Source organism: Fusarium solani (genome assembly GCF_023522795.1).
Source record: "Fusarium solani strain SB1 chromosome Unknown bctg00000000, whole genome shotgun sequence".
Lineage (NCBI taxonomy): Eukaryota > Fungi > Ascomycota > Sordariomycetes > Hypocreales > Nectriaceae > Fusarium > Fusarium solani.
The window spans coordinates 2,645,827-2,660,017 of record NW_027072157.1 but is presented as its reverse complement, the minus strand read 5'-3'; the positions used below and the strand labels follow the sequence as shown (position 1 = coordinate 2,660,017).

Sequence of the window (14,191 nt, the reverse complement as noted above, 5' to 3'; positions counted from 1 at the left end):
TCAAGCACAAGCTCAGAGAGATAGATGCCTTGGAGTAGCAACTGGAAGCAAGAGAATCTCGCTGGAATCTTGGTCACTTGACCAGATGGACATGCGGCGGGATTCCTTCAAGCGGAGTTGGAAGGGGGCTGTGGTCCGGCAGCTCAAACAACTTTCCACGTCACGATTTATGGATACGCCGTACATTTCTCCTGCTAGCAAACAGACAGACAGACAGACAGACGGACAACTGCAGCCTCGGCTCCGTCCGGCGTCGAGGGACGTCTTCGTGGCGTCGTTCTCTTGTCCCGTCTACAACAAACAAGCATCGGGGAACTAGATACCTGCCTAGGTGGTAGTCGGTATAGGGGAGAAAAACGCCTTGCCGTGTGACCCAAAGCCAAGCCCGGGCGCACGCTCGGCCGCATCGACAGCGGCCGTGGATAGAGAGACGAAGGGGAGAAGGAGAGAAAGGAGAGAAAGTGGAAGATACTGCTGTGCAAAAAGTCTCGATAGACAGACGCAGAGAGAGCAAGGTGGTCGCAGACGCGGTCGCAAGCGGCGGCCGTGGAGGGCTCTGACTGGTGGTGCAAGCGCCGGCGGGTGGAAGGGCGGTCGGGTGCGGCCTCGTGGCTTAGCGGGGGGGCTTTGAACGGTGAACCAACTCGACCTTGCCTGTCATGACCGCTGGGAATGCCTAGGAAGAAGGAGAAATGTAGCTACTGTAGCTACGGATGCCGATAGAGGCCACGATGGAGCGGTTTCAGAGTGCTGGCTGTGGTGGCGAGGTGAAGAAGTTATGGGGTTGAGCAAAGGCTGTGTAGCTCCTTCCTGCGTGTGTTGGACTGTAGGTGCGGATAGTTCGCGGCACACGCAACCCTGCACCTCGGAAGGAGACACCTAGTTTTCACAACCAACAGCACACGTCTTCAATCGCACGCACGCACGCATCCACCTCAATTTCACTGAACATCGACAGACTTTCCTCATCCAGGAAAGACTGTATGCACCCTCAATCATCTGCCGAAGGATCCAATCCTTCCGTTTTCCTATTGTGGACTCGTCCGCACCTCGCCAGCCCCTGTACCGTACGGTATTGACAGTAGCTTGGAAGGGCTCCGCTCGGCCATCGTCATGGCGCACCACACGCACAGCACACACACCCAGAAGCCCGGATGGGTCTCGCTAGCCAGACCACCCTTCTCAACCTCCACAGCCACGCGCACGCACCGCACGAGCTCGACCGCCTAGACAACCATACCATACCTACCTATGCACCTTGGACAGGTAGGGGGAGCTTGCTCGATCTCGCGATGGATGGATGGACATGGACTGTGATGGGGGTAATCAACTCTTGCCGTATTGGGGGCCCACGATGACTTGACCCCATCATGCGTCCTTGTCCCCGGCCTCGAGGCTCATCACCAACCGTCGATGGTCGCAGCTTCGGCCACTATGGATGTATTGTATACTAACTAGCACACTTTGACTGTCCGTCTCTCTACCTAAGGTATACCCAGGTATCCAAGCCTGATATTTGCTCTATAAAGCCATTTCGGAATCCTCCCAGACATGACCCCTTTCCTTTCTCGCTTGCAGTCTCATCCTCCTCTTTCTCAATAGCCAATGTCTGCCCCAGTGTCTCGCTTCAGCAGGCTGTCACTCGAGAGCATGCCCCCAGAAACCCGCTCTCGCACCAGGGCTCAGTCCCTCTCTGCAGAGTCAGAACAGCCCTATAGAGATGATGAGTCGAGCTCCTCCTCCTCCGGGTCGGAGCTGGACTCGGATAGCTCCGACTTTGACGATGACAGCTCAGAGTTTGACGACGGCGAGCCCTCGGCAGTCCGCTCACCCACCAAGCTCACTTATACCGTCGACCATCTCCCAGAAGCCACCCAGGAGACTGTCCGCGATACCTTCAAGGAGCCTCCGAGGATCGCACTGCAAAAGTGCCGCCGCATCAACAATACCTATGCCTTCCAGATGACGGAGCTCGTCACGCGCTCCATCCGGATCCGCGCCCCGGAGAACGGCATCTCCAACCTGAGCTGCTCGTGCCGGAACGACGGGCAGCCTTGCGAGCACCTCCTATGGCTGCTCGACCAGATCGTCAAGCAGACCATGTACGATCATGACTTGGCCAAGCCCTTGAAGATGAACCAGGACGGCTACGCTGAAGAGATGGGTGATCCCTTCCAGCAGATTGCAAACTACCATCTCGACGTTCTTGCCGATGGACTACACTGCCAATTAGTTACTCCGCATTCAGAGTATAACAATGAGCCTGATATCTACCGAGCCCAAGAAGCTCGAGAGATTCTCTCCTCAGTCTATGACGAAGACCCAGAGTCGTTCAGACCAGACATCTTTGACCAAATATCACTGGGCAAGAAGCTACTCAAGCGGCACGACCTCGAGCAGACCATCTTCCGTATGCTCCTGGACAACCACCACTTCTTTCATTACTTTCGTTCGGCGTCCCGCCCCACGGACCCCGTCAATGACCCCTTCCGCAAGCTTACCCAGCGCATCGACCGTGTGCTCCGGGACCTGGACGCAGATCAGTCGCCAGCAGGGTCCGAGTCCCCTCGCGACGTTCCCTGGGCAGCCTCTCACATCCTTGGCTGCGTCCGTCGCATGCGCCACGAGATTTACACGCGCGACAGCCCACTCTCGGCGCGCGAGGCCCTGTCTGCCGCCCGCAGCCTCGTCCACATCCTGGACTCGGTTGTGGCCCGCAACCGCGACCAAGGCCAAGCGAGCGCCCCACGCGTCGAGCGCAATCTGTATCTGCGCCTCGTGGGCGATCGTGATCAAGACTTTATCCTCAGCGTGTTGAACCTGATTCCCGAGGCAGCAAGCCAGTTTCTGCATAACCTCGAAGCCATCCTCGAGCGGATCGAGTTGTATGGCGCTCCGGCAGGCTACGTCGAGCGGTATCGTGCCATGCTGGGGAGACTGAGGGCGTCGAGCACAGGGTCAGGGCTGAAGCGCTCCGTTCGCCAGACGGGAGGGCGGAGGACGAAGCGGGTGAGGTGAGGGCAACCTGGAAGCTGGTTCTTCACGGGATGGTTTATTAACAACGGAACTCGCTCCGAGGGGAGAGCACGTGTGTACCTACGTTCTTTTCTCCTTATGAAATGGATATAAAAATACCTTTGTCAATTCGATACTGACTTTATCAAAACTGAACTGAGTCTTGTAGCAAGGAAGGAAAATCGAGGAAACGCGAGCCACTGGCTGAGCGGTTCATGGGACCCGCCACCTGTCCCCCCTCGTGGATCTGCTCTACTGTACGTAATGCTATAGTGATTGCGCTGTTGTGATGCTGTGCGTGGGGGCTGTCTTGTGCCGAAATCAAGATGCCATCCATGATATCAAGCCTTGAGTCCAGCCTCATCGCGGAAGGTTTCAATCTCGGCGAGAACCTCCTTCAACGTAGGCCGGTCATAGTAGTTCTCCTTCCAGCTACCCGTCTTCATACCCTCAATCCTCTGGCCTAGCCACACCTCTGAAGCTTGAATCTCCTTGGACCACCAGTCGCGCGCCGTTTGCTGAACCTCCTCGGGGTAGACCGACCAGTCTTCTCGTACTGCCGGAGCACGAGCTGATTGCGCTCCCTCACGATCAGCCTGCTTAGACCGGCCTGTCTCCCACGCGTGCAGCGGTCAATGAGGCGCCGCATCGGTTCTGGAGTCGTCGTATACCCTGGGAACTCAACCTGAGGCTCCCAGCGATACGACAGCCAGACTGCAGCTCTCTGAGGAGCACTGTTCCCCTCAAAGATGCACCACAGCACGCGACCGAGCATGTACACCTCGCAGGCTTCCTGCTCTGTCGGGGTGAGGCAGGCCCAAGGAACATTGTAGCCCTGTGACGGCCACCTATATTCCTCGCCTTCGCCCATCTCTTCCCACCCAGGCAGCATCTCAGTCAGTATGTTGGCGTACTTCTCGCTGACTTCAAGCGGAATTTCTTCGTCAATAGCAAGCAGCCTCACGTACTCGAGAGCGTTGACCTCGGGAGCGGCAAACTCGCACCAGACTCCACGCTGCTCAAAGTCAACCATGACAGCGTCTCGAGAAGCTGACAGCACAATGTTGTCCAGTCTCAGGTCGGGATAGAACATGTCGGACGTCTGGCGCAGGTGGACGAGGGCCGAGGCTAATTGGAGGGCCCATTTCGTCTCGTCAGCCAACGACACCATGTTGTGTATCCTGAGGAAAGGAATCAGGTCACGCAGGCTACCGTGAGTATGATACTCCAGCGTGAAGCCAATGACTGCCACTTTGCTCCCAAAGCTGCATTTCTTGGTCACAAGGTGGACCGGCTGAGCAACAATGTTGGGGTGGGGTTGAATGGTGAGGAGCTGCTTCAACTCATGGTAAAGATACTTGGTGTAACTGGTTAGTGCCTTGAAAATCCACGTTATTCCTTGGATCTTGACCAGGCAAACGCTGTCATGCAACTGTGAGACGTACGTCACGTCGTTGATGTCCACGGTAGGCGGCAGCTGCACATCCTTACCCCAGGAGTTCTCCAGGCCGGGGACAGACAAGAGCTGTCGCTCCAGGTAATGGGTCGGGGCGACCGAGACTTCTGCATCTTCAACATTCACAGGCAAGTTTTTGAAGACAATCCTGGATCCAAAGGGAATATTCTTGAAGATCTCAGTGGGGTCTTGCTGCTGAGAAGTCCAGTGCTGAAGGATGCGGAGCACATGGCGAGTGACACCAAGGTGCGCGATGCGCTTTGCGCTCGTAGTATGAAATGCCACATCCACGTCGAGAACACGGCGAAGTTCCGGTGACAGCTTTGCGGGCTCTGGGATAAAGACATCCACTCGCATCGGCGAGATAGAGTCGACAAACAGCGGCACGGCATAAAACTGGCTTCCAAAGGCGGTGCATCCGTCGATACGCCAGAGGGGGCGCTCCAGCGCTGCGAGGCTTTCTATCCGGTTCTTGGGATTCAGAATCGAATCCTGCCAGCTGACAGCCTGGTCGTCCTGGCTCACCAAGTCCGGGACCGGGTTCGGAACAAGGTCCGAGAAAGCTGCAGTGGGATGGATGACATCGTGAATAGACTGCTGGCTCAACTCCATGGCACGATGCGACGCAGACAAGAGACCTAGAATAGAAATGGCCCGAGTCAGCTACAAAATGTGCTATAACCGTACGGTGAGGCAAAAAATCACCTGCGGTATGTCTCGAATGTCTCGAATGCTACCCAACCCGACAGGCGGTTGAAGTGAGGGGTTCTAGACTCAGATGCAAGGGAGCAAAGGCTCGAAGTTTTGCGATGAGATCAGCCAATCTGGCCAGGGAGTAGCGAATGCAGGTTGAAGACAGAAATCAGCAGGCGAATCTGCTGAGAACAGCAAATAGAGTAACACAGGTTGAAGCTTTAGCTGGCAGAGTTGGTCGACTGCCAGTTGTTGTGCGACAGAGGGAATCCAGAGGTAAGCCGTTGGCGGATGGCACAGCCGAGTTTGGCGAATAGAACGATTCTGAAGCTGGTTGCTGGAAATGGAGCAGTCCGGCCTGGCCTGGCCTGGTTGTCTGATCACATGATTCGAGAGACGGCCGTCTGTTGGTCCTCAGGAGCGGAAGGTGACTGATCACACTTGCCGTCTGGTGATAGGCTATGTCACTCGCAGGAGGAACAGCGGCGACAGTTTCCATGTGAAGTTGGCGACCAAACCGAAGGCTCGGCGAGAGCGGTCGAATCCCGAGTTATCATGCTCACTCGAGTTACCGTCGCTGGGTTCCACTTGGGCTGGCAGATGGCGGGCTGCTCGCTCAACAAAATCACCATCCGTGGGCAAAGACGAAGAACACCAATCGTTGTCGGGTCGGCAAGGCAAGTACCCGTTGCCAGGAGCCGGAAACACAAGAGTGAAATGGCGAGGCTGGGTGGTCCAAGAGAGCTGTCGCAAATGTTTGTCTTCTCTGCTCTGGCGTCGCAAAAAGTGATATCCTATGTGGTCAGCCGTCGTTGAAGAGGCGGCAACCCTTCGGGAACGTTTCCAATCTCTTGAGGGGCGTTTGCAAATATATCGGGGTCGGGACGTGTCGTTTGCTCAAGGCTCTTTCGTTGCCGACAGCACGAGCAGCCATCCATGGAGCAGGACCACCTGTTTGTAGTTGCGTTACGATCGGTAGATTTCCCAGGTACAGAGACGCGATCAACCCAAGAGCCGGCGCATAGTATCTGTTTCAGAGCAAGTGAGCCTTGGTGCACAAATCTCAGCACCAGGATTGCCTTGAGAACCACAGGGCGTAATAATACTCAAGGGTTAACAGATGGATGATATCCTAGCAGGGAGAAGCTGCTCGGAGATGAAGCTGGGATAAGCACCCAGGTAGAAGCAAATAAAGTCATGAGGAAAGAAAGGCCCTGGTAAGACACGAGCCCGGGGTCTCAAGCTCAATGCTCAGACTGTGTTACAAGGGCGAGCCCATGTTTGGGTTTGGCCATCACCCCGACAACTTTCATAAAGCTGAACGTGACAGAGAACTCTCTTAGCAAGAGTCTCGCGTTTGAGCGAGAGAGGGAGACTTGAGCATATGGAGATGGATATAGGAGCAGGTACCAGGTCAAACTCGTCAGCCAAAACTCGCTTGCTGATCTGATCAGATCAGACAGACATAGCCGAAATCGACGACAATACAGAGCTTCCGCAAATAACACCAAGTACCATGACCTTCGCTTCGAGTATCCTGGCAGCTCCTGAAATGTTTGCGTGGGGGAATACCGGACTTCTGGGAACAAGGGCTGTGAGCAGACCGGTGAGTAGTCACATCTCCAAATCCCAGGATTACCGACCACTTGGATCCTGGGAACCGTCATCGCCATCTGAATCGGCATGCGTCCCCTGGACAGTCAGCTGCGGTGGGTGTCTTGCGAGTTGCCGATTGCTCGTATTGCCAAACAACCTGTTGGTCCCCGACATACCGGGCTCGGCGTGCCGAAAAGCCATCAAGTGCCGTCTCGTTTTCAATTCTCGAGAGCCAGGCCGGAAGATCTGGGCAGTGCGTAAAGGTCATGTTAAAATGATCCAGGATGAAGCCGGGGAAGCTCCCGAGTGGTTATCCTGAGTCGTCCCTGTGGTGCCGCGTTGCCATGTCGGCGGCACCTTGGGGATGGATGCATGGCATGGCAAACAGACGCCGTTATCCGTGGGACGCGGAGCGGGCTGGACCTTGAATCATGACCAGGTAGGCGGCTGCATATGTGGCTTGATGGGAGAGTGGCTGGGCAAATGAATCTCCGCGACGGCATGGCAACGCAAGGGATTCATGCGTGTCTATCCATACATGAAGCGAGTCAGTGCAAGGTTCGCCTAGGAGGCGGGAAGATCCGATGGTGGATAGCGGCTAGACTAAAGAGCTAGCGGAGCGGGAGCTATGTGCCATGTGGATATTCGAGTTTAGGTCGGTTTTTAGATGCCAGCTCTCGGGGTCGCGTTATTTTTATCTTGCTGCTTGGTGCAGATGAAAGAGGAGAGTGGTGACTCAGGATGGAATTGGTTGATACCATTGGGTTGGATCATCTCCATCTAGTTGCCTGGACTCAACGGTTGTGGTTGTGCCTGGATGTGCCTGGATGGACCTGCCGTCAGTTGTCCTGGTGGGGACCGGTCAACTCCATCGTGCCTCCTTCGTGAAAATCGTCCCGACCCGATTTGACTAGGTCAAGTTAGGAGTCGCTTAAAGTTTTACTAGGAAGGTGCATTGCGACTCTGCGCCTACCTACGTCACGGGATATAGGGATCAACTTCCGAGGTCTTTCCAACAGCCACTCCTTGCAACCTACAACCACAGCCTACCTACGGATACCTACCCATCGTGATCCTTTACAAGCCGACCTCACCGGCCTTTGTCTCCAAGCCTCCATCTCATCTCACGCCCTCACCTCGCAATACCGTCCTTTGGATTAAGACGTGGCGGGGAAAAGAGGTAACATGGCCGGCCAGGCACAGGCACAGACAGAGACAGGCATGCACATGCCGTCACTCATCACGGAGGCGTTGCGGTGCGCCTCGCCGAATACGACTCGACAAAGGACGCCATAGCTGATGTTGAAGCAAGTTCGTTGGTCTTCCATGTTTGAACGGGTGAGATTGGCGTGGCACGGCTCGACAATGCCATTGTGCAGCCAATTCAGTCAGTCCAGGGCACAACCCGCAATTAACAATCATGCACAAAGCCGGATGACGATCGGTCCGATGCCTGTCTCTGGGAGACGGTCAATGAGCGATATTGATTCCTGGTCTCACCGGTCCCCGCCCCTGCTCTCCACTGTACCAACCAAAGTCTTTGCGTGACGATGGCGTACAGGTGTCTTGTCACATGGCTCTGAATCAAGCAACGTTGTCCGGCACACTCAGCATCATGTTCGCCACCTCGCCCAGCCTCGACCAGGCCTGTGGGTGAATGGGAAATTGGAAAGAAGGGAAAAAAGCTGAAGCCCACAGATTCTGTGGACTCGGCATGCATTTCTGCGCTCGGCAACATTGGGACACTGAAAATGCCGGCCGCGCGCGTGCCCTTGTTGTGTTGGCGCATCTGCACTTTATGGCCCCAGTTGCATTGTCACAAATGGAGATGCAATCCTGCGGTTTGCTCTCGCGATCGGGTTCCCAAGATCGAGCCTCAACTGGCTACCATGTCAAGAGTAAGCCTCTTTTTCAACCCCTGGGCGGCGCTTGCGAATTTGTACCTCTTGGAGCCGTTACCCGTCGTTGATGTATCGATTACCTGAGGAGTTTCGACAACCCCGGCCAACTTGGCTTTGCGACCTACCTATGTAGGCCGTGTAAGAAAAAGCAAAATGGCGCTGCGGCAGGCCAACCCCGGCTATTTGTGCAACCATAACCACTAGCCCCATGTCAATCACATGGGCGATTCAATCCACCAACGACCGTTGTCGCGACTAAATCCCGTGGCCATGGGACAATAGTCCGATCAAGATTCGACTGATAGTTGATGGAACGAGGCCTGGGCATGGCAAACTGGGATCTGAGTTGGCGGATCGAACCACCCAGACAGCCTTAAGCAAAAGTCCAAGTCTCTGAGTGCCTGGTCCCCGTCTTCGACAACCCACCTCGCTGTCGCCTTGTTCCCAGCATCTCTCCACCTGATCGGGAACTCCAGGCACACTGAGCGGCAGGGCGGGTAATAATCCCCAGGTCCTCCGTCCGAGCACCGCAATCAGACGGGCCCCTGTCACTCCATGGTACCCCTCAGACCGGTCAAAAACTATTCAGCACGGAGCCATGTCGACGTCGTCCTCACCGAGTCCACTTTCCTCTCTCACAGACTCGTCCATCATCACCCTTCCCAGCAGACCGTCGAGCCGTTGCTTCATTCGCAACGCCCAGTCACTACGGCCACCACACCGCCAGCCGCCAACCCGCTCAGCCCGCAGCCCGCATCGGCCGTCATCCCTACCTTGATCGCGGCCGCGAGCATACCGGTCCTGCCAGCACCACCAGCTGCTCGCTCCAGACTCTGTGTGTGCTAGTACCACGACTGAACCGAACCGTTCAGTCCGCTTGCTTCATCGTCGAGGCGAGAGCAAGCACCGCGGGCCAAGACAAGGCTCTGCGTCTTTTCCTAACAGGCAGTCCCGAGGCTTCCCAGTCAACAGCCACGGGCATCACACCAACATCTCGAGGCGGCACCATCGTCGTTGGATCTTGCGCACATTCGAAGTGAGCCGACGGCGCCTGGTTGGGCTCACCCTACTTATCCCCTCTCCGCCTAGTTCCCCTCTGGATTCCTCCGGCTCTCTCATCGTACCGATCTTCCTCTCTCATCGACTATCTGGGCTCGTTTCTAGCCGCTATTTTGGCATCGGTCGTCGTTGGCGCTCCACTCGACGCACTACGGGGGTTCAACATCAAGTGTCCCGGTGATGGCTTTCGTGGCACCTTAGCCTACCACCACACTCCCCCTCCTCTCACCCCGGCGTCGCTCAACTTTGTCCGGTGTTTCTTGGGCCCAAGCCGGGCGACCCAGGCATTCCTTGTTACTGCTTGTATTTCCTCTACTTTGGTCCCCACGTGGTGGTACCTCGACCTTTGTCTCTAGCTGCTGCTCCTACTGCCGCCGCCGCTGCTCCTGCTGCTGCTACTGCGCAGTCTTTGTTCCACACCCCGTCCTGTCTCACTGCAGCCATTATGGTAAGAGATTCCCTCTCCCCGGTTGGCGGCAAGCTGCATGGGTTATATCATTGATCCCCCGTCCCATCGGTCTCTTTGGGTGGTCCCTGCGGCTGTTGCCAATCAACCCCCCCGTTTCCTCTTGTCGCCGCCCCATCATGGCTCTCGTGCCATGACTCTCCCGGTCAAGCATATTCTTCTTGACCTCGCCCCCAAGCCCCTCCCAGCAGACCCGACCCAAATGTGCGGTGAATTGATTTTTTTCCTCTTGTATAGGATCCTCATTACCCTTTTAAGGCCAAGAGATCTCGCCTCCCGCCGGGGGTTGAAGACTCAGTGCCTTCATCAATATCTTTTACCACTCCTGTGGACCCCAATTATACTACTTTGCCCTACGAGGTTCAACAGCATCTTGAACAGCTAGCCCAGTTCTATGGACTGACGTCTGGCTACCAAATTCACCAAATACTCGACCAGGAGCATTGTAGAAAGAGAAGAAGACTAGACTCGTCGTCACTTCCCATGGCCCCTGAGCGTGGATCAACCTCATCGCAGGGATCCTTGGAGAAGCTTCCCGTGTCGACTCCCTTTGACCAGAATCAAGAGCAATATGGCTCGTCTTCAAGCTGGGCCGACTCTGCCTCGGCCTCTGGGCCGTCCTCGACTTCACCGATAACCAGACGTATAGCTGACTTGAGCCTGCTCCTCTGCCCTTGCTGTGGGTATGGCCTAAGACAACCAGATGGTATGCAACCAATTCCTTGGTCTCACTTTGAATCGCCATTGGCGACCATCATATAGCGCCAATGATCCTGACTAACGCGGATTGAAGGGTATCAACAACTTTCCACCACGCCAGCGGTAGTGCCCGACCAGAGCACGCCGTACGTGGCGGAGAAGCAACCATCACTGCAAATTGCGCCTCCTGAACCGTACACCGACACGGTCCTTGGTCTGGAGCAACAGTCTACTTTTGACTACCAGCAACCCGACCTCACCAGCGCCCCTCTGACAAGCTTTCCTCTGTTGCCTGACCAGACGACATTGGCAGCGCCATTGATTAGCGATGCTGGCCCAAGTCAGCAGCACCAGCTGCCGGCAGGCGACTTCTACCCCAATCAATCGCTCAAGCAAGAGACCCAGTTGGAGGGCCGGCCGATGATACCAGGCCAGCACCTCATGACCCAGAATCTTGCACAGGTTGGGTATGGTTCCGATGCCAATCTCGTCAGCACCACTGGTCTGACCCCGCATGGGTTGGTAACAGCCGAGGATATTTCTCCTTACTGCATGGCCCCAACTGCGCAACTCGGAGGAGATGCCTTGCAGGGCGGATGGCCTGAAGTTCATCTACTGGATCAACAACCCAATTTCGAGATCATCTTGCCCAATCAGCGAGGCGGAAAGCGAGGCCCATTCAAGGACCCCAGTCTTCGCGAGCAAACCGCACAGACTCGGAAAATAGGGTCTTGCATCAGATGCAGAATGCAAAGAATACGCGTAAGTCATGAAAAGTTGGCCACTTGAGCCAACTTAGTGTAAAGACTGGAAACTAATGATATCATTTCAGTGCGAGAACAATCCTGATGAGGAAGGGGGACCGTGCCTAACCTGTAAAAAGGTGTCCAACTCGAGGGCAGGACGGTTTCCATGCCTGAGATACAAGATCACAGACATTCGACTGTTCAAGCCTGGTCAAGTGCCTGGTTATGAATGGACACGAAGGTGGAACAACAATATCTCGGACCCAATCCAGAACTGGGCATCAGACGAGCTCAAAACCATCTATATATCGGATGGGCTTTCGGCCAAGTGCGTCAAAATTGAGGTTCGACAATTCATCCCCCAGACTGGCGACAAGCTGGAGCGCACATGGGACTACAGAGGGGCCAAGAGGTCGGTCTCGATCCCGCCATATGCACTGGTGAATCTTGAAGAGGTGAAGGAGGCGTATCAAGACCACATCCGAGATAGCATGAAGGATGCCTTCGGACGATTGCTCGGCCCCCGTAATGGCCTCTTGTTCAAGACGTATGAACGCGCTTGGCACATATACCAGGACCAGTCGACCTCGACAGAGTGCCATGACCTTCTCCACCAGACACTGATGCTGTGGATGTCGGTCCGTCTGACGACGAGGTCAAGCTTCATCGTCGGAAATGAAACGCTGGGCATGCGTCGTGACATCCTGGACGAGACAAGCCCGAACCACGGCATGATTCCCCTCCCGCCAGTTCTTGGTGCTCAGCTGGACCTCATCTTGATCCACCACATCCAAACGAGACTTCGGAGAGAGCTGCTAGACAAATTGCAGAAGATGATGTCCAAGAACAAGCAGAGCACGTGGCTGGTGACGTACCTCGTAGTCTTCATCCTCTTGCACAACACGGCTCTGATCACGGCGCACGATGCCGGGTATGCGAAGAAGCACGGCATGAAGGTAAGAAGGCCAAAGGGAGTGCCAAGCGGAGTGTGCGGATTACTAACGCGTCATTTGGTAGCGACGTTTCGCGCGTGAGGAGAAGGTGAAGGAGTACCATCTCGGTAAGGAAGCCCAGCCTTTTGTTGATTCGAATGCGGAGGGGAAATGGGGGCTAACCTCGTGGGCGTGAACTAGGAGCCAACATCCTGTTAGCGCACTTCCACTACTGCAACAAGGGCATCTACCCCTTCTCGGAGGATTGCAAAGACCAGGACCTGCGAACCCTGGCAGGCCTGGATGAGGAAAAGATCAAATTTGTGCACACCACCAGCAGCTGCGCCAGGCGGAATCGTAAGTCGAACCCAAACCCAAACCCCCAGTCTGCCGGTCAGGCCCACCACACCTCAGTCTCTCCATTACCAAGTCCCCGGGGCAGCGCTAACGTACCATGTCATGGCATAGGGCCGGAGTGGGAAGAGCTCCGACAAGCAGGCGCGTATGAGCATGATTACTTTTTCGTGAGCCAGCTGTTTGAAGCAAATTGGCAGCCTCGGACCACCATCTGATTGGAGGTTCGGCAGGGGTAATGAGGGAGGGAGGCCAGGGAACGCCCCCACTGAGACGAGATGGGATGCAGAGTTGGCATCGATTGGAGAAGCAGGTACAGCAGTACAGCACACATGGCATGCCTCTGTGTCCAGTGCGATGAGGCTGCAGTGCAGGTTGGCCGAGAACGGATGGGCGTGTCGAGACTGACGACGATAACGATGATGATGATGACGATGACGATAATGACAAGGGCGGTGATCATGGCGGCATTCGTATCATTAATGCTTGTATTTTGAGATGAGAACCGGCATGGCATGGTGTGGTGTGGCATGGCGTGGAATGAATGGTATGGGAAAAGGAAGACAAAAGGCGGGCTCTGGCTCTGGCTCTGGCTCTGGCTCTGGCTCTGGCTCTGGCTCTGGCGTGCATGCTGTCCTAAGGGTTCCTGAGGGATGGCGGTACAATGAGGCGGCAGACAGCCAAAGAGAATCGGTTCGGGAGGTATGGATCGAGAATGATTCAAGAGGGCGGTCTCGGAACAAGCTTCAGTTGTGGTGGCGATTGGCGTTGACGGGAAGGGCAAGATGAGGGACGGACAGGACGGGATGCGCTGAAGGGATCTACAAAGGACGGTGAGCGGAGAACGGCCCCCCACAGCAACAGCCGAGAGATGTTGACCGAGGCGGGTTGCGGCGTTGGCGGGTGTGTCACCCGTCCGTCCAGACACAGATGGCGGATGGGATGCATCGAAGTCGGGGCGGTCTTGTGAAGGCGGCCGGGGGCCGGGGCCCGGGGAGACCATGCCGGACGGGCCGAGCCTGGCAGCCAGCGAGCGCATGCCTTTGTCCTCCAATGGATGATATTGCCTTGTCCACCAGTTGCAGTTGCACTGTGCGTGCGGTGCTGTACTGTACCGTACCGTCCATGTGTGTCCCCCACGGCAAGGAGTAGGGAGAGGGAGGGCGGACGAAATGAGGCAAAGCGCAAGTGCATGGCTGGCTGGCTGGCTGGCTGGCTGGCTGGCTGGCAGAGGGCGCCGTCACGGTTCGGTGTTGTTTGCAGCGCAGAACCGC

The 14,191-nt window shown here is 55.8% G+C and overlaps 3 protein-coding genes across 3 annotated transcripts; 2 read left to right on the top strand and 1 right to left on the bottom strand.

Annotated features, from left to right (window-relative positions):
* Positions 1–1,605: 1,605 nt before the first annotated feature.
* On the top strand, positions 1,606–3,018 carry MRS44_000845 (uncharacterized protein; the record flags this gene model as incomplete). The annotated part of the gene is made up of 1 exon (XM_046270524.2): positions 1,606–3,018. The coding sequence occupies one exon, from the start codon at positions 1,606–1,608 to the stop codon at positions 3,016–3,018; it is 1,413 nt and encodes a 470-aa protein (XP_046138742.2).
* Positions 3,019–3,356: 338 nt separating this feature from the next.
* Positions 3,357–5,083, bottom strand: MRS44_000844 (uncharacterized protein; the record flags this gene model as incomplete). Its single annotated transcript, XM_065624215.1, has 2 exons — positions 3,357–3,571; positions 3,637–5,083. 2 exons carry the CDS (start codon positions 5,081–5,083, stop codon positions 3,357–3,359), a joined length of 1,662 nt encoding a protein of 553 aa, XP_065479920.1.
* A 4,133-nt stretch (positions 5,084–9,216) lies between these two features.
* MRS44_000843 (uncharacterized protein) lies at positions 9,217–13,135 on the top strand (the record flags this gene model as incomplete). The annotated part of the gene is made up of 9 exons (XM_065624214.1): positions 9,217–9,496; positions 9,751–10,023; positions 10,077–10,168; positions 10,424–10,892; positions 10,980–11,647; positions 11,718–12,587; positions 12,649–12,691; positions 12,783–12,920; positions 13,032–13,135. The coding sequence occupies 9 exons, from the start codon at positions 9,217–9,219 to the stop codon at positions 13,133–13,135; spliced, it is 2,937 nt and encodes a 978-aa protein (XP_065479919.1).
* Between the last annotated feature and the right edge of the window lie 1,056 nt (positions 13,136–14,191).